At 34.1% G+C, this 23,770-nt stretch overlaps 1 protein-coding gene and 1 long non-coding RNA gene across 2 annotated transcripts; both read left to right on the forward strand.

The window, feature by feature from the left end:
- The first annotated feature begins 210 nt into the window (after positions 1–210).
- On the forward strand, positions 211–23,625 carry LOC144837911 (beta-1,4-galactosyltransferase 7-like). Its single transcript, XM_078693236.1, has 6 exons — positions 211–320; positions 3,689–4,099; positions 5,550–5,781; positions 6,534–6,617; positions 21,983–22,087; positions 22,494–23,625. The coding sequence occupies exons 2-6, from the start codon at positions 3,723–3,725 to the stop codon at positions 22,656–22,658; spliced, it is 963 nt and encodes a 320-aa protein (XP_078549362.1). The 5' UTR covers positions 211–320; positions 3,689–3,722; the 3' UTR covers positions 22,659–23,625.
- LOC144837938 (uncharacterized) lies at positions 14,635–16,101 on the forward strand. Its single transcript, XR_013611567.1, has 3 exons — positions 14,635–14,787; positions 15,151–15,344; positions 16,064–16,101. It is a non-coding gene; the product is annotated as an uncharacterized LOC144837938 (long non-coding RNA).
- Positions 23,626–23,770: the final 145 nt, after the last annotated feature.

Here is a 23,770-nt window from a genome sequence, read left to right on the forward strand (position 1 = left end):
AATGACAGGGTGGTCTTGAATTAAATCAACATACAATTTACCAAAGTCTTATACTCTGTCACGTGTGCTGAAACAATAGAGGGTATGGAGTTGTTGATGTATAAATTAAGAAAGAAACATGAATAAGTTGGGCTTCGGTCATTTTTCATTGGGCAAAAGTTCAGAATTACGTCACAGGCGGCGCTACACCAAAAAATTATTCTAAATTTAAAAACGGCTGCCGTGTGCCGACGATACGCTTGAGTAATTACAACAAGAAACAAGAAGTGACACGTTGATAAAGAAACATTGAAGATTTATAAACAATATGTTATTTTAAAGTAAGTTTTGATATTTGGAAAATAAGAAAATAACCCATTGAGTAGAGCACGTTGGTTCATTTATTTTTCTGGTTAGTTCATTCTCTCCCCCACCTAGGCTAGGCCTAGGTCTAGTCAAGAGTGGCCTAGCTAGCTAGCTAGAGTAGTACTAGATAGTAGTAGGCTAGCCTTGTGTGTGGATGGTAATTCGTGTGGAAGAAGAAGGCCGCCGTAGAGTTAGCCTGCGTTCCTCCACCTTCCTAGAGTTCTCATTCGTTGTTGTCATCCATTTGGCTAGGCCTAGCTAGCTGCTTCCGCATTTCTTTCTTTGAAACACACAGAGAGAGGGCCTAGCTGGAACTATTCATATTAATATATTTTCCGTGTTGCCATGGCATAATGTATGCATGAGATCTGTTTGACTATTAATATTATTATAAAGTATAAACTATAATGTAATCTGTTTTAGTGTTGTCAAGAATTAAACTTTTGTTTAAAAAAGCATTATTATTATAGTTGTATTAATAAACCTGAGAAGCAGAGTGTCACCAATCATTCAAGATATTCTGAATCAGTTTTAAACACAAATATGCCAGAACCAATTCTTTTAAATATTCATTGTACACTAATTTTCCCCGTGTATGGCAAGAGATTCCTAATTATATTAGAAAACATTCTTTATTTAGTTTTAACACATTTGTGACAGCTCTCCGGTCTTATGTCAGGCAACTTAAAATTTTTTTTTTCTCTTTAAACAATCACTTTTATCTGTACATAATATTTATATATATATATTCAATTTTAATGATTGTTCAATTTGATGCTACGCAATTTTTCAATTTTTATATCTTTGTATTTTTATTGTTTACTTCTATATGTTCAAGTGCAGTATATGGAGAGCCATCTCTTGCACTCATGGCAATCCTCAGGGTGCCTGAAAATTGGATAAAATAAAATAAAAAATAAAAATTGTAATTAGCCCATATGCATAATTTTTTTTTACAAATTGACTTGATATGGTATTATATTGGTAGTGTATTTAGGAGTGTTGAGTGTAAGGCAGCGAGGTATGCAAGCAAGGTACGCCGAATATTTGTGCAAGGCATCATTTTATAATTTCCAAAAATGCGAGGCATATAGTTTTTTATAATTTCAAAAAAGTGCAAGGCATATCTTAATGTGCTACACTATGCTATAATACTAAAATAACATTATATAATCAATTATTTATATTTTCATACAGGCTATATCTAAATAGATTCATGTATAAACTCATCATGTTGTTTATTTTTACGATGGTTTTTGTCATATCCTGTCAAATTATTTGAGTTCACAGTGCCCGGGAACTGTTCACTGTTGTCTGTGGTTAGTTTTCATCTGAATGCACCCTTTCTTTTTTACCTTACCCGATAGTCAAAAAACAATAGTTGTTATAGCAACAATCGAATCAAAGGACTCCTTGTACACATTCTCACACAATATATTATATAGAGCCAATCTGAGCGAGAGTGTGTCAGATAAGAAATTTGGTCAAACTGTGTCTACATCAGCTAGACCATGAGCCATAGACATGTAGCCATAGTATACAGCCACAACATCGCCTCCTAGCTAGGCCTACTTCTGCCAAAATATTCTACTCACATTGTGTTCTTGATTTATTATAACTTAACCACCGCCGGTCATTATTTTACGTTGCTGAATAGCCTACCCAAGTAGGCCTGATCCGATAGTCTTTTATACAGTAGTACAGTGTTGTTCTTTGCAACAATAATACGCACTCAAAAAAACCGGCTCTATGCTTACATTATTTTGTAGAACACCATTTTGAGGGTGCTGCACCTGTTTTGCATGGCACTTTATTGCGCTCAAATTGCAAGACTATTGAAAGAGTCCCGAAAAGAGCATTTCGCATTATTTTAGGGCCTGTCAATTACAATATGATAATGCTCTCTCATTGTTTGCTATTCCCTCACTTGAGAAAAGAAGAGATATACTTTGCGTTTGGCAATAGGCTGTGGAAATCCACAGATTTCACAGATTCGCTTTCCCCATATTACAAACCTTCGAGAGCATTAAGATCATTTGCTTGAAATACTGTACCTAAATTTAAAACTCAAAGATATAGGATGTCACCCGCAACTCACTAGTGCAATTTTTGAATAAACATCATAGGTAAATTTTATATTTAAAGCATTATTCTGAAATTGGATTTTAGGTAAAAATAATAAAAATAATTAATTTTATATGCTTTACAATTGTCTGTATTTTTTTATGGTTTTTTTATATGGTTTTTGTTAATTGCTTAATATTGTATTGATTTTCTTTGAGTGTGCTGCCCATAATGGTTTTATATTACATCCAATGCTTTCAGCTTTTGCTGCTTTTTGTATTATATCTTTATACCGAAATAAATAAATTAAAAAAATAAATAAACAAGTTTGGCTAAATTTATAAGCATTACTAATTTACTTTTTGTGTTTTTTATTGAGAAAAAAGTTAGAAAACATTTCTTTACGTATGAGCATTATTAATATAATATATTGCGTAAATTGCTCATCCACACCAGGGAAAACGAACTAACAAACATAGTGATGGCCAGGGAAAGTTCAATAACTGGCGGCGAATAAAAGGTAACTGATATACCGATCAAACAACATGCCGCACCGAATAGAAAAAGACTATGTTATATGATTGTCTATACAAATTGCGAGAGAATTCTGGATCAGGTGTGAACAAGGCCATATACTTGGCTGTAGTCTTGTGCGCAAATTTGAGTTAGTGTTTACCGACTATCGACCGACCGACCGACCAACCGGCCGACATAGTGAGCTATAGAGACGCAACTAAAAAAACTGCCATTTCAGAATGTGTAGTGATCGTCTGGACCCGGTCAACCAACAATCGACATAGACGATTTTTGTCCACGTACTAGGCCTAGGCTACATCAATTCCTGCCTCGCACTTTTTGGAATTGCCTTGCATTTTTTGTTGATGGTAAAATGATGCATCTCATCGTTGCCTTGCACTATGTTATTACACTATATTTAGCTACAACATTAATCATAATGAATACAGGATTGACTTTTGTGATGCGCATTTTAAAATTAGTACTATTACTGCTATCACTGTTGCTGTTATTGTTTTAATCCTAAACCTAATTAAAAAATAACAATATAATCCAGCTTTGGACGTACAATATTAAATGTATAAATCTGAATACTAATATAGTACACTATTACAACAGGCAAAGCCAGAATTAGATTTAATAGGCCAGATGTTGCGCTCACAAAAATATAACAACAATTACTTGAATCAATTAATATTCAGTTTAGAATTGATTTTATTCAGTTACTTACTTCTACTAACAGAATAATGATGTTTCGTTTTAGATGCAACAAACGGTGGAGGGGTACTGTTTTAGAGATGGCCAAAGTCAGGCGCCTAACAATCACAAAACTGTTTATAGTACTAATATTCTTGACATGTATAGTTTCAATGGTGCTAATGATCACTTACACCAACTGCAATTGTGAGAGCTCGGAAGAAATTGAACATAGGCTGAAAAACATTAAATGTAGCCGAGAAAAAGAACACACAGACAATGAGATTGGTAGAAATGAAAATTTAAATGAAAATGCTGTTGATATGACTGACTGGCAACCTCAAGTGCTGGCCATTATTGTTCCGTTTCGAGACCGTTTTGAAGAACTTCTACAATTTGTTCCATATATGGATAAATTTTTAAATATGCAGAAAGTACGACATGAATTTTATATAGTCAACCAAGTGGATGGATATAGGTAGGTTTTTCTTCTCTATCATCAGATAATTACCAATAATAATAATTATTTTTTTATAAATAGGATAGATTAGAATAAGTCAGACGCTTTACACTTTAGCTGTGAATTCTGCTCTGTTCATTTGAGAGCTTCAAAATGCTGGAGAACGGAGATATAGAAATGGTTCCACTGCGTCATTTAACATTTTTCATTCGTTAATACTTTATGGACTTTTTGTTTGTATAGATCGCTTAGAGACATTTGTATTACAGTAGGCTTTATAAAGACATCATCATCAATTATCATCATCATCATCATCATCTAATTCTTTCCTGCATATATCAATCAATCATATATCATAGTCATCATTATCAACCTCTACATTATTATCACCATCATTAAACTTATTAGACATAATGTCACTACTAGGCAATCAAGTACTTTATTGGCAAATACAAGCACATAGCAACCAATTTAAAAGACTGTTAATCGTTATTCACCCTACCCAAAGACAATTCCTGAATGGAATCCGCTAGATGAATGGAACCAAACCTAGCCACTTTAAGAATAAAGTGAAAACCATTGACTTTGAAAATTCTTTCACAAAAGCGGCGTGCACTCTGAAATTAATTGATCTTCTTGCACTTGACCTCTGACCATCGTATGCGATTATAACCAGCAATGGTGGTGTCTACCATTTTATTTGTTTCCTTTCCTAGACTATGGGAGCAAATATCAAATGACATAAAAGATTCACAAACAATTTCAATATTTAAGGCTGCTCTAACAAAACACTATATTTCATGTTATGTATAGTTTATTTGTATTTTTCTTGTATATGGTTTTATCTTAACTGTTTGTATTGTATGGAGTGAGTGCAGAATCTGTTTGGGCTTTAGCCTATTCTCATTCCTGGTTATTTTTACATTGATGACCGAATAAATAAATATAATATTAAATATTAAATATTAATATTAAGGATACAGAATACAGATTAATACAACCAACACAATTGTTATCTGATATGTATTCTCTATGTTTTAACATTAATACGCTAAGTCAATTAAACCTTATATCAATGTTACTCCTGATGAGATTGAGAATATCAACGTCATCAACAGTCTCCATTGTCTAGGGTGTGTGCCGCAATGTGTTATATGTTGGACTACTGATCATGAGATTTTGGTTTGAATGCTCGTCGCATTGCTTGTATCCTTGTGCAAGACACATTACTTACATTTGCCTCTCTCCATCCAGGTGTACAAACGGGTAAGACACAACTTTGCGCTGATTAATAGCTGCATTATGAGAGTGTTTCCATACGTGTTTAATCCAAAAATTACCGGTGTAATAATATGTACAGCGCGTTGATGTTTCACAACATCAGGCACTTTATAAGATATTATTGGTTCAAGTCATCATTATTTTATTATTATCATTATAATATAAAATAACCATTATTTTTTTTCAGATTTAATAGAGCATCTTTACTAAATATAGGCTACATGCAAGCCAAAGATAAATGTGATTACCTAGTAATGCATGATGTGGACTTGTTGCCAAGGAACGAACATTTAAGTTACAGTTTCGATGTCGTCAAGAATGGTCCTCATCACTTGTCATCTTACGAACTTCATCCTCGGTATAGCTATAAGACATTTGTTGGTGGCATACTTCTATTGCAGATGAAACACTATCAAATGGTAAATTGTACTGAGTTGTTTCAAATATACAGATACTGTGTTCACCAACAGCAATGTAACAGGATGCTGAACTCCAAAGATCAAAGGGTTTATCTGTGGCTGCGACACAGTCATTTCAACGCCCCCTAAACTTTTTGACTGATTTTCGATTGGCCAATTGGCTTCCTCAAATGTTTGGTTAAAAGACACAGCGCCACAGGTAATATGTACAGTCCTGTTGGTAATTGTCGCAGCCAGACATAAGATCAAAAGGACTGCTACGAGTGCTTATCTTGGCAAGCTCAGCGTCCTGTTGTTAGATAACCTTGATTTCACCCATTTTGACTGAAATGAGTTTTTTGTCTATACCAGAATTTCAATTTGAGGCCGTGCTCGTATTATATCGATAACACCTGGATCAGTAACTTCATTTGAGATTATGTCGCAGCAGTTTAATTTTAATAAAATTATTAATTTTAATTTTACTAAATAAATGAATAATTATTAGCCCCCAAATATATTGACCCCCAATCATATTTGACACAGCTGCATGAACATGAATTTTCCCTAATTCTTCCAAAATGTTGCGATTTGGCAATTGGACCAAATTTTGCCTTTTTATTAGTCATTATATGCATACAACATAAATAGATACTGTAGATAGAAATCTTCTTTATTCTGGATATTCATTCAATAATATTAATGTATAATAATACTGTATAATTTTAATTTATAGTTTATATTATAATTTGAATTTAATAATTGTATTTCAGTTGAATGGTCTGTCCAACAAATTTTGGGGATGGGGCAGAGAAGATGATGAATTTTATATGAGAATGAAAGAAGCCGATTTAGAGGTAAGAATGATTATAACAATGAAAATTGAGTAAAAAGAAAAATAAATAATTAGACAATAATCATTAGTGTTGGAGCATGTTCATCTGACATACTACAGTATATATGCTGTATATATTTTTTTACTATAATATTGGGTTTTTATTATTAGTACTGTTAGATAGGTGAAATACTTTTATTGTCCTCAATACAGAAGGAAAGTTGGCTTCCATTAAATATAAATACTATACTTGAATAAATTACCATCAAGAAAAATTCATTAAAAAAGAACTACAGTGTACAAATAAAATGGAAATACTGCAAGAAAAATATACAAGAAATAGAAAAATATGAAATATTAACAATTACAGGATTATATTTAATTATTATTATTAAAATAATTTCTTCTTTATTGCGAAGACAGTGTCCTGTAAATATCAGTCTTCTAAATGTTTCTGTTATTTTTGGTATGGCCAAAGAGCCATAGCACTTCGTTACTGATTCTTTGTTGCCATTTTATTCCAATAGCAGCACAGAGTAGTAATGAGTAACAGGGTCTCCACCCTTCTAAATTACAAATAGAACAAATAAACAAATCGAACACATTTTTAATAGGCCTAAACGCCTCTCTTGAACAAACTCATGTTTATCTCTCCGATTAAAGCATGCACACATACTGTACAATATTGTAATGTATTGACAACACATTTTTGTAGCAGAATTCATTGACATGATATACAATTTACCAAGCATTATCATACAAATGTTACTGTATTTTATCACTTCTCGATATAATTATAAATTTTTGTGTTGTATTTTTTTTTTTATATCTGGGAGGTATTTATTTGATTATACATGTTACCATATTACACCCAACAAAAAAACGAATAAAAAAAAAACGCCTCCCTCGAATAAAGAACAACTCCCTCGAATAAAGAACGCCTCCCTCGAATAAAGAACGCCTCCCTCGAATAAAGAACAACTCCCTCAAATAAAGAACGCCTCCCTCGAATAAAGAACGCCTCCCTCGAATAAAGAACGCCTCCCTCGAATAAAGAACGCCTCCATCGAATAAAGAACGCCTCCCTCGAATAAAGAACGCCTCCCTCGATTAAAGAACGCCTCCCTCGAATAAAGAACTCCTCCCTCGAATAAAGAACAACTCCCTCGAATAAAGAACGCCTCCCTCGAATAAAGAACGCCTCCCTCGAATAAAGAACGCCTCCCTCGATTAAAGAACGCCTCCCTCGAATAAAGAACGCCTCCCTCGATTAAAGAATGCCTCCCTCGAATAAAAAACAACTCCCTCGAATAAAGAACAACTCCCTCGAATAAAGAACGCCTCCCTCGATTAAAGAATGCCTCCCTCGAATAAAGAACAACTCCCTCGAATAAAGAACAACTCCCTCGAATAAAGAACGCCTCCCTCGAATAAAGAACGCCTCCCTCGAATAAAGAACGCCTCCCTCGAATAAAGAACGCCTCCCTCGAATAAAGAACGCCTCCCTCGAATAAAGAACGCCTCCCTCGAATAAAGAACGCCTCCCTCGAATAAAGAACGCCTCCCTCGAATAAAGAACAACTCCCTCGAATAAAGAACAACTCCCTCGAATAAAGAACGCCTCCCTCGAATAAAGAACACCTCCCTCGAATAAAGAACAACTCCCTCGAATAAAGAACAACTCCCTCGAATAAAGAACGCCTCCCTCGAATAAAGAACGCCTCCCTCGAATAAAGAACGCCTTCCTCGAATAAAGAACGCCTCCCTCGAATAAAGAACAACTCCCTCGAATAAAGAACAACTCCCTCGAATAAAGAACAACTCCCTCGAATAAAGAACAACTCCCTCGAATAAAGAACGCCTCCATCGAATAAAGAACGCCTCCATCGAATAAAGAACGCCTCCCTCGAATAAAGAACGCCTCCCTCGAATAAAGAACGCCTCCCTCGAATAAAGAACAACTCCCTCGAATAAAGAACAACTCCCTCGAATAAAGAACGCCTCCCTCGAATAAAGAACACCTCCCTCGAATAAAGAACAACTCCCTCGAATAAAGAACAACTCCCTCGAATAAAGAACAACTCCCTCGAATAAAGAACGCCTCCCTCGAATAAAGAACGCCTCCCTCGAATAAAGAACGCCTCCCTCGAATAAAGAACACCTCCCTCGAATAAAGAACAACTCCCTCGAATAAAGAACAACTCCCTCGAATAAAGAACAACTCCCTCGAATAAAGAACAACTCCTTTGAATAAAGAACAACTCCCTCGAATAAAGAACGCCTCCCTCGAATAAAGAACGCCTTCCTCGAATAAAGAACGCCTCCCTCGAATAAAGAACGCCTCCCTCGAATAAAGAACGCCTCCCTCGAATAAAGAACGCCTCCCTCGAATAAAGAACGCCTCCCTCGAATAAAGAACGCCTCCCTCGAATAAAGAACAACTCCCTCGAATAAAGAACAACTCCCTCGAATAAAGAACAACTCCCTCGAATAAAGAACGTCTCCCTCGAATAAAGAACGCCTCCCTCGAATAAAGAACGTCTCCCTCGAATAAAGAACGCCTCCCTCGAATAAAGAACAACTCCCTCGAATAAAGAACAACTCCCTCGAATAAAGAACAACTCCCTCGAATAAAGAACGCCTCCCTCGAATAAATAACGCCTCCCTCGAATAGAGAACGCCTCCCTCGAATAAAGAACGCCTCCCTCGAATAAAGAACGCCTCCCTCAAATAAAGAACGCCTCCCTCGAATAAAGAACAACTCCCTCAAATAAAGAACGCCTCCCTCGAATAAAGAACAACTCCCTCGAATAAAGAACGCCTCCCTCGAATAAAGAACGCCTCCTTCGAATAAAGAACGCCTCCCTCGAATAAAGAACAACTCCCTCGAATAAAGAACGCCTCCCTCAAATAAAGAACGCCTCCCTCGAATACAGAACAACTCCCTCGAATAAAGAACGCCTCCCTCAAATAAAGAACGCCTCCCTCGAATAAAGAACAACTCCCTCGAATAAAGAACGCCTCCCTCAAATAAAGAACGCCTCCCTCGAATACAGAACAACTCCCTCGAATAAAGAACGCCTCCCTCAAATAAAGAACGCCTCCCTCGAATACAGAACAACTCCCTCGAATAAAGAACGCCTCCCTCAAATAAAGAACGCCTCCCTCGAATAAAGAACAACTCCCTCAAATAAAGAACGCCTCCCTCGAATAAAGAACGCCTCCCTCGAATAAAGAACAACTCCCTCGAATAAAGAACGCCTCCCTCGAATAAAGAACGCCTCCCTCGAATAAAGAACGCCTCCCTCGAATAAAGAACAACTCCCTCGAATAAAGAACGCCTCCCTCAAATAAAGAACGCCTCCCTCGAATACAGAACAACTCCCTCGAATAAAGAACGCCTCCCTCGAATACAGAACAACTCCCTCGAATAAAGAACGCCTCCCTCAAATAAAGAACGCCTCCCTCGAATAAAGAACAACTCCTTCGAATAAAGAACAACTCCCTCAAATAAAGAACAACTCCCTCGAATAAAGAACAACTCCCTCGAATAAAGAACGCCTCCCTCGAATAAAGAACGCCTCCCTAAAAACCCTCCGGAACAATAAACTCCCTAAAATCCTAAAAATCATGCCGACGATTAGGATCAGCATGTTGAGTTGATGTCTTTAACGTCTAAAAAACAGATCGTTTCACATACTACAGAGGGCGGATGTCAAACTTTTTTCGCGCTATTTTCGACATTGCTTATCTCTGTAATAAAGTTAAATCATCAGTTAGACACCTCGCGACGGCCCAGCAGATCCAGATAATGAAATCTGTGGGAGAATTTTAAAAGGTTTTTGTTGTAATTCCTCTTAAGGTTCCATGTATGCCGTACGTAGGCCTACCACTTAGAAGATCTAGACCCAGATCGCGTAATCGCGCGATTTTTTTTTTTCAAACAACGCAATTAAGTTGGAATCGTCTCAATTAGACTTAAATTGGCATATATTTCCAACTATGTTGTATGGGTGTGGTGAACACCACATGGAATTTAATGATCCCTGAAATCACTCAATTCTGCATGATTTTTATTAAGCGCGGAGACGCTATTTAGTATTATGGATTCCCCTCTGTAGCTTGCAAACCACGATGTTCAGCAGTGATCAGGTTGGTGTTTTTTTAGTGTTATGGCTTTTACATTTTAGGTTAATCTTGCATTAATTCTTTTTGCATAATACACCGTAGGCGGCCTCTAGGAAGGCAAGACCTATTGTAGTTTAGCATGAGTTAAGAAGCGAGGCAAAACATGGAACGCTGCGGTTACCTACAGTATTTATGTGTGGCTATGAAGTGTATTATCATCATGGAGGATTATTATAGTGAACATTAATATATTATATTACATAATATCTATGGTATCATATACTGTAGTTTACATTATAGCATCCGATTATTTTTTTCTAGGCCACCAGTCGATATACGTACACAATTGTATCAATACCACCTATTTACATTGATATATTTAATTTCCTTAAAAAGTTGCTGTAAATAAATATAGATAGAGCTATAATAATAAGCATTGAATTTTCCTTATCACCCAAAATTTGCTTTCTTTCCCCTAGACGTACATTCGCATGGAACTTAAACGCAAAACAAAATGGGCGCCCTGGAACTCGTTATTTGATGTCCAGCTTGTTTTTGGAATTAAGTACATTTATAGGGGATTTTCCCGCAAATTAAAACGTTTACTCTCTGTTGCGCATACGCAAGTGAAGTGAAACGGAACCATAATAACACAGCGAAAAATAGCGAAAGATGCGATTTCAGTAGTAACAAAAAAAAAAAAAATCTTGTTTCCACCCGCCCCTCCCTACAAATTTTCCAGCATGGAGGGCAAACCATGGAAGAGTGAATAATTTCACTCTTCTTCCCTGGGCAAACACAGATAGATGGCCTAGCGTTTATGATGATCGGAAGTTACAAGTTACCACCTTCATCGGGGTCTTCCCCTGACGTTCACATTCAACGCAAACATACATATATTCATGGCTGCAGTCGCGTGTGCAAATTTGAGTTACCGTAAATCTTCCAATAGTAACCCACACTCTAATAGTAACTCCCCTCTAATTAGTTACCCACCTTATAAGTCAATCTATAATAATAACCCACTACTCTAATATAAACCCATGGGGGTTACTATTAGAGTCACAAAAACTATTGAAAAAATGACTGGTCGTTTATGATGCAGCCGTATTTTGAAAACAAGGAGATAATGCATGTTGATCTCGGGAGTGGGGAAGGATTGAGTGTTTTTGAGTTTATAAAATAAAGTTAGAGTTCAACCAAATTTGTTTATTTGTACTGTTTTATTATTTTGCTATGAGTTGCTGACCGGAAACGTAGAGGATGGGCTACTATTTTCAGGTGCCTAATTTAAGATTAGTAATAGTAACCCACTACTCTAATAGTAACCCACCCTAAAAAACAATCAAAGAATAATAACCAAGGGTTACAATTAGATTTACGGTAGTGTTTACCGACCGACCAACCGACCGCCGACATAGTGAGCTGTAGACTAAACTAAAAATAAACTTGTTTTGCTATTAGCTATAAGGAAGTGTAAGTTCCGGCGAACTACGGGTGCCATTTATCACAATTTATTTAACTAGAGGGTGAGCTTGCTTCGCTCGCTCCCCCTCTAGGAGGTGTAGACGATGGTTCTCGGAATGATAATGACTCGGGTAAAAAGTTTTAGAAGGACATTCTGGCCTGTACGGTTACCATTATTTAAATGCTTTTGATATTCGTAAAACTAAACCTACTCACTAACCTGTTTCACAGTGTATTAGAAGTTAATTTACGTAAAGTGTTTATTGTAGATATGAAAAGTGGTAAAAAAGAATAACAAATGCTTGGTAAATTGTAGATAACAGTCCGATGAAATCTACTAAAAATAGTATAATTGTGTTATAAATATAATACAATATTGTGTGTATAAATGTGGATGGGTGTTTATTAGATGGTATTTGGATGGTATTAATGGCTATCGCCACCAAACACCAACGGCCAACTTAGTTGAAACAGGGAGTTGTTTTACAACTCCCTGGTTGAAACCAACCATGCAGGGAACTTGCAAGGTGATTGACACACCTTACCGTGAACCCGGAAATTACTTCTACCGCGCCGCGTAGAGTTAAAATTTACCGATTAAAATCAGAACATTTCTTATAAAACCCTTTATAATATCTTCCTAAGATAGAAATATAGCGTCGATGTGAAAACTAATGTTATCAAATCTACGTTTCGCGGTACATCTGAGATAGATAAGGTAGGTATCCATGGCGGAGATTTGTACCGAAGTTTTTGCATTGTGCTCGCCTATGTCAGAATTAACCATAATTTATATATAGATTGTACGTGCGAGAGTACCATCTAGAAGGAGTGTCCTCTAAAATTAATGTCATATTATATTGTTATCGTATAGTGTTTTATTTTTATACTATATTTCGATATCTGTTTTTGTTATAAGTGAAAATTGCAATTTCCAGTTTATTTGGACAATAAAAGTTATCTGTATCTGTAAAAATTCGCTTCACCACATACCACAATTTTCTTTTTTTAATCACGTAATCACACTTATACACTACTTTGTTTATGTTTCATGGCAACAATTTTGTACTGCGCGCGTATCTGCTACTTGGTTTTACGTCCTCTGTCACCGGATCATTCCAGTAGCACATTAAATTTGATAACACGCCTCAATAATATAAATTAATAACAATAATAAAAATTACTAGAATTAAAGGAATGAGTTATACTAATGATATATACTAATACTACAGATTTTGAATTAATTGATTAATACGATAATCAATATAGTTTTTTTGTAAAGCAAACAATGGTTTTATGACATCGACTGTAGCGCGTATTTAGAACATAATCCGGACACGCGACATTGTTTTTATGACGTACAAGTGTGGCACGCACACTGAAATGTATAAAAGGCACCCGAAATCGGAGCTCAGGCCTCATCAGTCGTCAAAATTGTTTTTTTCTGGTTTTAAATACGACGAATTAATTTACCTTTACGCATCCTAAATATTTGTATTTATACGTCTAAGCTAGAAATATGAATTCTAGCATCAATCTACTTCCTTTTTGGCGCCGTTCACGACGGTAAGTTTTAACCACCAGCCTCTAGGCCCTAGCTTTTTACTTTAGTTAGGGCCTAGCCTAGAGGCTAGGTAGGCCTAGGTTAGGCTAGCTAGGCCCTAGTAGGCTAGGCCTAGCTAGTCTACTACTAGGCTAAGCTAGCTAGCCTAGGCTATTATGCCTAGGCCTAGCAGGCTAGGCCCCTCTAGACTAGGCCTAGCCTTGGTAGGCCTACTAGGCCCTACCTATAAGGTAAGCCCAGAGGTTTTTAGCCTTCTTTAGTTAGGCCTAGCCTACCTACTAGGCCTAGGCTAGGCCCATTGGCCTACTACTAGCCTAGTACTGTAGTAGTAGGCCTACCTAGCCTACTAGGCCTAGGCCCTAACTTAGCCTAACTAATTAAAATGCCTACCTAATACTAAAATAGTAATAAGGGCCTCTACTACTAGTAGCTAGGAGGCTAGGCTAGGCAATATTGTAAATAAAAAAGTATTCCTCTATATGTATGAATATGGACATGGACTAGCCTAGGCCTAGGCTTAGCTAGTACTAGGCCTACTGCCTCTATGTAGCATTGTAGCTAGACTAGGGCCTCACCTGGTTAGGCTAGACTAAGCCTACCTCTAGGTAGGCCTACCTAGCCTAGGCCTAGATATTAGGCTAGGGCCTAATTTTCTGCTCTTCCTACACATGCCTTTCCTGACCCAGCATAGGCCTGGGTTGTTTTTTTATTTCCATTAGCTTTACATCTAGTAGGCTGCTAGGCCCTACCTAGGCCTAGGCCTACTTAATACTATACTATAGTAATTACTTAGTAATAGAAGCCCATGTAATTTACTTTCAAATTTGTTGAATTTGATCAAATAAAACAATGTCTGGATTTATTCTATTTGTACTGTAGCTTTGATCCGCAACTGCATACAACAGGAATGAATCTGTTGAAGAAGCCAGTAACAGGATCATTCCAACCAGATGCCGATCCACTTTCAGCATCAAAAAGAAATACTGTTAATCCAGGTGATTTGGTATTTATGCGGACAATGGAAGGCAACAAGGTAGGAAAAGACTCACATCTTGCAAGTTTCACATTATTATTATCACTATTAATTAACTTTCTTTCAACAACATTTCATTTTATCTAACAAATATTAATTCAATTTCTTATTAAATAATTGTTTTAAGATCATAAGTACATTCCTGTGTCAAGTTGAATGTGCTTTGGGCCATAAGAGAAACGATATGGAAGCTATTGAAATGGAAGCAGAGAAATTGAGAGAAAAGTATGAACAAAATAAAAACAGCTAAAAGGAACAATTATATTATACAATATTGTGTCCTTATTTTTATAATAGTATCAAAATGTAATGTGTTAATTGTTATATACCTGAATGTTTTATATTATTATTATTACGTTATAGAAAAAAAGCAAGTGAAAGGCTAGTAAAAGAGTTTAAGAAAAGAAACGGAGAGCTGAAGAAAGTATTAAATGAAAAGAAAGCCAGAATGATGGAAGTGTTTACAAACAAAGATGAAGAGATAAAGAAAGTTGGAATTGAAAAGAAAGATTTACAGAAAGAGTTAGAAGTTGTAAATGCCAAGTAAATATTGAAAAGTTCATTTGAATACTAAAAATGGAGTTACAGTTATTTATTAAGCTAATTACCTATATTTTTGATTTGATAACACTTCGAACATTTTTATTTTTTAGAATGATGGAAGAGTTTAAAAACAAAGAAGATGAAATAAAAAGTTTGTTAAGTGAAAAGAAAGATTTACAGAAAGAGTTAGGAGCTATAAATGCCAAGTAAATATTATTGAAATGTTTATTTTTGTATCTAAGTTTAATATTAATGGAGCTACAGTTTATTAAGCTAACCCTATGAAACACATCCAAAATGTTTATCGTAATTTCAGAATGATGGAAGATTCTAGTGAGGAAATAAAGAAATTGTCAAATGACAAGCAAGAACAACAGAAAGAGTTAGAAGCTTTAAATGCCAAGTAAGTATTGAACAGTTTTATCTTAACTTTTGCAATTATTTATTAAGCTAACCTTATTTGTTATTTGATAATTTGCCAACACATTCAAACATTTTTATTTTGATTTTAGAATGATGGAAGATTCTAGTATCAATAGTGAAGAAATAAAGATATTTTCAAAAGAAAAGAAAGAGTTGGAAGCTGTAAATACCAAGTAAGTATTGATCAATTCACCTTTGTAACAAATTTGAATAATAATGGAGCTAATGTACAATAATTTATTTACTTTATTTACTAGCCCTATATCATTTTCAATACCTCAAACATTTCTATTTCAGAATGATGGAAGAGTTAAAAAATAAAGATGATAAAGTAAGGAAAGTTGGAAATGAAAAGAAAGAGTTAGAAGCTGTATATGCCCAGTAAGTATTGATCAGTTCTTTGTAATATATTTATTTGAATAGTAATGAAGCTACAATAACAATTTATTAAGATCACCCTATATCATTTTTCAACACTTCAAACATTTTATTATAATTTCAGAATGATAGAAGAGTTGAAAAACAAAGATGATGAAGTAAACAAAGTATTAAGTGAAAAGAAAGATTTACAGAAAGAGTTAGAAGCTGTAAATGCCCAGTAAGTATTGATCAGTTCATCTCTGTAACATAATTATTTGAATAATAATGGAGCTACAATAACCATTTATTAAGCTAGCCCTATATCATTTTCAATACCTTGAACATTTCTATTTCAGAATGATGGAAGAGTTAAAAAATAAAGATGATGAAGTAAGGAAAGTTGGAAATGAAAGGAAAGAGTTACAGAAAGAGTTGGAATGTCTAGAAGCTGTAAATGCCAAGTAAATATTATTGAAATGTTTACTTTTGTATCTAGGTTTAATAGTAATGGATATACAGTTTATTAAGCTAACTCTATTTTTGATTTGTATAATTATAGCAACACCAACATTTTTATCTTAATTTCAGAATGATGGAAGATTCTAGAAACAATAGTGAAGAAATAAAGAAATTGTCAAATGAAAAGAAAAAACTACAGAAAGAGTTAAAAGCTGTAAATGCCAAGTAAGTATTGAACAGTTTTATCTTTGACAACTTTTACAGTTACTTATTAAGCTAACCCTATTTGTTATTTGATAATTTTCAACACATTCAAACATTTTTATTTTTAATTCAGAATGATGGAAGAGTTTAAAAACAAAGATGATAAAGTAAAGAAAGTGTTAAGTGAAAGGAAAGATTTGCAGAAAGAGTTTGAATGTCTAGAAGCTGTAAATGCCAAGTAAATATTTTAACAGTTTGATCTGTAACAACTTTTACAGTTATTTATTAACATATCATTGTTTGTTATTAGATAATTTTCAAAAACATATTTATTATAATTTCAGAATGATGGAAGAAGTAAAGACAATTTCAAATGAAAAGAAAGATTTACAGAAAGAGTTTGAATGTCTAGAAGCTGTAAATGCCAAGTAAATATTTAAAAGTTAGATACTAGGAGCTACAGTAACCATCTATTAAGCTAATGCTATTTTCAACACATCTAACATTATGTTCAATTGCCAATTCAGGCTGAATGAGAAATATTGCCAACAGAGCAAAGAGAAAAAAGGAATTGAAAAGCTTGTAGAAGAGTTGGAGAAAAAAAATGAGCAGTTGAAGAAAGTTTTGAAAAAGAGAACAGAATTACTTAATGCTACAAACACTAAGTAAGTATAATGTTTATATTGAAAAAGCTAACGCCATTTTCAATGTTGTGATAATTCACCACATCCAACATGAAAAGGATTTGTTAGCTAAATCAATTGATACCATTGAATAAAAAGCTAACCTGGTATTTATTGATTATATCATTATTATCACAACTTGTTTCCACTATTATTATCGTTATGATTATCTTCAACACCAACAATTTCATCATCATCTTCTCATCATAGTCTTCATCATCAACATTCAATAATAATCATAAATACAACAATATTGTTGACACCTTTTTCTCAAAGTCTTTGAAATTACATGTAAAAATTAAAAATATATCTTATAACTTATTAAAATATAATTCAAACAGATATGAAAGTAAATATAAGGAAGCAAAGGAACAACTAAACGAAGCCAAGAAGATGTTAAAGAGTAAACAACGTACAGAAAGTGCAAGAAAACAAGGGTAAGTGTAGGGTCTGTACAATAATAGCCAAAATAGATCAGGGGGTCCACTAATGAATTTAAAATATTATATTTATAATTATGAGCTTAATTTTGAAAAAAAAACTATAGATAAAATGTAAAGGAAATTAGAATAATAACAATTACATGTTAATTACAAGCTAATTCAAAGCAAATCATTCAGGTATTGTTAATTTTTTTAGCTGTGTTGATTGCGATCAAGAAGAAAGAGAATTAGAAAAGCTCAAGAAACTTTTAAAGAATGAAGAGAATAAGGTTATGGAATTGTTTGAAGAAGTTCAAAGGTAGGATTATCTTATATCATCACAAGCCCATAAATAGGATTCTGATGTTGACTTTTTTTTAAACTGAGAATGCTATTGCTTGGCTTTTTAGGAAAAAGTCTCCTCATTATTTGTTATTGTAGGCCTAACAATTTATATAAGCAGGCAATATATTATCTGATATTTCCTGTAAACAAAATGGTTAATTATTTAACTTCTTTACTTTAAAAAAAAATAGAATTCAGCTATCAGCTCAAACAGATTCAAACCAAGGAAAAGACAAGACAGATGTATTACTGAGTCTCCTGCCAACCGTGAACGTGATCAACCAGAAGGATCTAAAACCAGTCGACGAGACGAAAACACCTGTGGTCATCGGTCAAGGCGCTTTCGGTGAAGTGTCTCTCATGAGACACAATCCAACCAACTCACTGGTTGCTGTCAAAACCATCTTGAATGGCAGTGCAGATAACATCAACCTAGAGGCTCGCACAATGCAACTATGTTCTGCTCACCCATCATTTCCGTTCATGTTTGGCGTAGTAAGAGATGATAATAACATCATTCAAATTGTCTCTTCATTTGTTGGAGTTGACAGTTCATCTATTACTCTTAGAAAAGCAATAAAGAGTAAATTCGCCAACATGAATAGGAGGTCAATTCTTAACATCCTGTTGACAGTATCTGATGGTGTGAAGTTTCTCCACCGGAACAAAATTGCACATAATGACATAAAGGCAGAAAACATTCTCCTTTCACATGAAAGTGAAGAATGGATGGGCAAGATTATTGACATGGGTGGAATAACATCACCACTTGTGGAACCACCTGCTGCTGAAGTTACATCAAGCGACATCTTTGCCCTCTGCTTTGTTATTTGTGAGGTAGCCCAGGCATGCCATTGGCAGCAACTTAATGAGTTGGCTGTGAGATGCAAGAAAACTCGACCACCGATTGACGATCTCATCTCTCTTCTATCCAAACTTATCTAAAAATAAAACTCTTACCAGTATAACACATTCATTATGTTCAAATTCAATAATCAATATTACATTTTATACTGAATCTCTGTTTTAATCATATTTGCAACTTTCAAAATGTGCAATATTTGGATTGTAATAATTATTTATAGATTTTTATACAAAGAAATGTATTAAAACAATTTGGTATATATATTTTTATGGCAAATAAATATTTTGGTGAAACTTTACTAACAAAATGATATCTAAAATGTGTTTGTTGTTTGTTTAGACAATATTGGTAGGCCTACAGTAAATCGTTTCGTTGTAAAAACAGAAAGGGTTGCTTTTCGTGACTGATCCTAGCGAAATTTTGCGCAACTGATACAGAGATAGCAGTGGCAATGACTGGAGCGGTAATAATGCAAGCTGTTTCAAAAAAAAAAACCGTAGTTACATTGAAAAAAATCTTGTGCCGTTCAGCGGAATCGCCCAGATTATTTGAGTACATAAAACAAATTGTAATCAAAAATTCTTTAAAAAACAGAAACCAATCTAAACAGTTGATGGCAAGTCCTCGTTTTACCATGAAGGATATCCATTTCCGTTTATTTCCTGAAACAATATCTATGTATATAATATAGTCATATAATATACAAATAATGAATGTTTATGAGTTTAATGGTACAAATAATGGCATGAGGTGAATGATAAAAGGTTATATATCAATGAGGCAATGCCGAGTTGATATTTAACCTGTCATCATTCACCAAATGCCATTATTGTACCATTACACGAATATAAAACATTCATTATTTGTTTTATATAACATCTAAATAAATAGATTCCTATCATTTGAGTCAAATAAAGGGCATACATTTCATTCACATTGATTTAAACCGTAACATTTGATTTTTAATAATATTATATTAAATGTTATATTTATATGGATTTTATAAACTTTAGTGTTAATTATGTCAACAAACGATCAAACAATTCTAGGCCTAGCAAGGCTAAAACCTCTAGTAGGCTAGGCCTAGCCTAATACTAACAGGCCTAGGCTATAACAAGTACTAGCTTGACTCAAAGGCAAAACTTCGACAGACAGTCTTGTAGAGATGTTCCCATTAATTAATCAAAATCCTACACACGATCTAAAGCTAATTTAAATGCCTTTTTGATCTAAATTAGTACATATATCTCTCCAGAAATGTACTTCCATCGCAAAAATAACAAAACATTCAAATCGCTGTTAAAATACAAAATAGGTGGCGCTGTTGTATTTCAAAAGCCAGAGCCATATATAGAGAGAGTTACGACTTCGAATGGATTAGAAGCCATGTTTGTGTCCAACTATTCCTATGTAGCGTATGGAGTTGAGTCTTTTGTTTTGAAAATGTATAACGTTCAAAAGGCTTTAATTATCGAATTTAATATCAATACAATCAATTTGTTTAAAGGTTTTTGTTAAAATAATAAAAAAATTATAAAGTTACTGCGAACATGATTTTAAACAACAAAAATAGCAATTTCGGAACGGTTCTGGTTGTGCGCTCCATGCACGCTCTACGCGTGCGCGTTTAGTTTGTACAGCGATTCTCTATAGTAATGCATTGTTTTTACATTTTGTTGTTTAAAATCATGTTCGCAGTAACTTTTTGATTTCGTTATTATCTTAACAAAAACCTTTAAACAAATGATTGTTTTGATATTAAATTCGATATTTAAAGCCTTGTAAATGACTCGACTCCATACGCTACATAGGCATAGTTGGACACAAACATGGCCGGCGTGCACACCACGTGACTTCCGCCAACGTTATTAAAATTCAGCGACTCGTTCATCATATTATTTGTAATAATTTGCCTTTATTATTATAATATTGTTCATACCCTTTTCAGTATATTAACAAATATATCCACGACACTTTATTATTTTATTTAGTCATCAAAGCATGCATTATGAATTGAAAATATTATATAATTGTTATTAATAGGACGTAGTTATGGGATGTTTCGTTCCAAAATCAATCATTTATTTGTACTAGCGCACGCGCGCGCAATATTCTTTGCCGCAAGTACTGTACTTCTGTACGCTGTGCACATCGATATTTCACCGTAAAATGTGCTATTATATTTTTTTCAATATAAGAAAAAGTTTTAAGTATTTTGTTGCTCCTATACTTTACATGCATTAAGACAAGTTTGACACAATTTGATCTGCATATCACGTGACCAATGTCGTAACTCTTTATATATATGGCTCTGTCAAAAGCAATGGTATAAACAAAATATTTTCCAAAGGCGAAAAGATTTTTTTTTTGCGTAAACGATGGTTTAATAGTGTGTACTATTTCACGCCATGTGACCGACATTCGTCCAATCAAATGACAGGAATTTATTTAGGTGTTATATAATATGTGAAGTATGGGTTGAGTTATCTTTTCTTTCTGCCTTCTTTTCTTTTCACCTCCTTTTTGTTGTCCGATATAACATTTAATAACAATATTGTTGAGACAATGAAATTTCAATTAATTAATTATTGGTAGTTCATGCGTTGCTTAATATAGAAAATAGAGAACTATTGAATGGATATAAATAAATATATAAATTTCTCAAAAAGTAATGTAAAAGATAGAACATCGAATTAAGCTCAGCTCTTCACCATTTTTAGGTCCCCCTTTTTCACAATCCTGGATCCACCACTGTCATCCTGCCATCAATTGCTTTCTCAAGTAGATTTAATGACGCATTAAATTGATATGTCATATATGAACATGCATTAAATATGATAATCTGTAATTGTTAGTTTGATTACTAAAATATTGGTTTTTTTAAAAAAAAGATTTCTAGACCGGAAGGAATAACAACGGGACGCGAGTCTTTCTATCATATGCATGATAAAGTACGAAGGCCTCGAGACATGGAAAGGTCACATGAACAAAGAAAGGTTTGAAGACATTGTTTTTTTATTTATTCAGTGTAAATCCTAACTTTAACGCAATGCATGTCACATTCACATCTGTCTACACTATTATTTATCAAAATAGTTTTACAAAAAAGTGTGATGTGCCCAAATAATGGTAGTGATATGACATCATCACGTCCATATGGGCACATCACAGTTATTTGTCACGTAAAGTGTAGAAAGAGCTTTAAGCTATCAAACTTCGTGACAAAAAATGTGATGTGTCCATATATGGACACGATTATGTCATCTACCATTTGGGCAAATCACACTTTTTTTTTGTAAAAGAGCGTAAATAGTATATTTATCCTCTCCACCTTGGCCAAACTTAGCTGCAGATAATATTAAGAAATATATTAAGATTTGCTTTTTTTTTGTTTTCTTTCAGGACTCATTTAAGCGAGACCATCTAACTGGTTTGGACACCTTACAATATGAACTTATTCGTACGCATAAGCTGAAAATAGAGGGCGCTTCATGTACAATATATCATGTAAAATTAATATGTGATGAGAACCTCACCCCATGGTGTGTATCGACCCCAAAAAGGTGACAATAGCCATGCTGTATATTTAATTGTTAAAAGTTGTTTTATTTTGTACAAATCATTTACCAATTTTGTATTGTCTTCTGTTTTAAATTCCACCTATCCTTTATAAAAATAAACGTTCGTTTTAGACTGCCACACGAGGATCGTGAACCAATATTGTGTGTTGACACAAACACAAAAATTAAAAGTGGGTGGCGTGTGCCTGTATCCCTCCTTTTCTATTGTAGTATTGTATTGTAAACATGTCAGCATAGTTATTAAAAACAAAACTAAAGCAGCCGATTCTTAGTACTGTATCTATTTCCGAAATAATCACATATATCTAGATTCTAGAGTAACCTAACCCTTAACTTAACCTTACATGATACAGGCACCACATCATATGATACTGTATTACTAAATACTCCCATGATACTTCGGAAATAGATAGTATGTGGAGATACAGCACTGGGAATCGGGTGACTAAAGGTTATTGAGTATTTCAATTTTGCATCAGTATAATCAAATGTCAGTAACCCTATTCTCATTGTAGGATATTTTGAAAATAATTTAATAGGGCTAGAAATTTACTTTTTTGCAGATGTTTTCTAGTTGTAAACAATCTAACTGCCAAAGTGATAAAAAATACATGGAATCAAATTAATTAATTCTGAACAGATGAAAATGTTTAAATGCAAATAATATACAATATAGTGTGTCAGGGAATTAGTGTTTTTAGTAGATTATGCTTGCAATTGTTCTCAAAAATATTATTATCAGTTACTGTAATGTATTTAGGCAATCAACAAAATATTAGTTATTTGTCATGGTAATTTTTTTTTCAGTTTTATTGTAATAAATCTAATAAGTATCAGAAATTAAAATATTAATATATGGTAATTTAACATGCCATTTTAATGATAATGTATGTGCCAGAATATTATTATCTTAATCAATTATATTGGCTTAGCAGAAATAAAGCTTACTGTTAATAAAATTCCTGTCACAATAATTATAACTGCACAAACAAGTTTCTTGCAAATGCGGAATTTAATTGTTCTCCAACTTGATCCGATTTACTATAACAAATAAATAATGATTACAAATAATATATACGGTATCTATCATACAGTACA

Source organism: Antedon bifida, chromosome 3, assembly GCF_963402885.1.
Source record: "Antedon bifida chromosome 3, ecAntBifi1.1, whole genome shotgun sequence".
Taxonomy (NCBI): Eukaryota; Metazoa; Echinodermata; class Crinoidea; order Comatulida; family Antedonidae; genus Antedon; species Antedon bifida.

Excerpts from the sequence above, each read along its gene's own strand:
- LOC144837911 (XM_078693236.1), top strand. The coding sequence starts at position 3,723 with ATGGCCAAAGTCAGGCGCCTAACAATCACAAAACTGTTTATAGTACTA. Across the intron at positions 4,100-5,549 it reads AACCAAGTGGATGGATATAG|ATTTAATAGAGCATCTTTAC; the intron begins GTAGGTTTTTCT and ends ATTTTTTTTCAG. Across the intron at positions 6,618-21,982 it reads TGAAAGAAGCCGATTTAGAG|ATTTCTAGACCGGAAGGAAT; the intron begins GTAAGAATGATT and ends TTTAAAAAAAAG.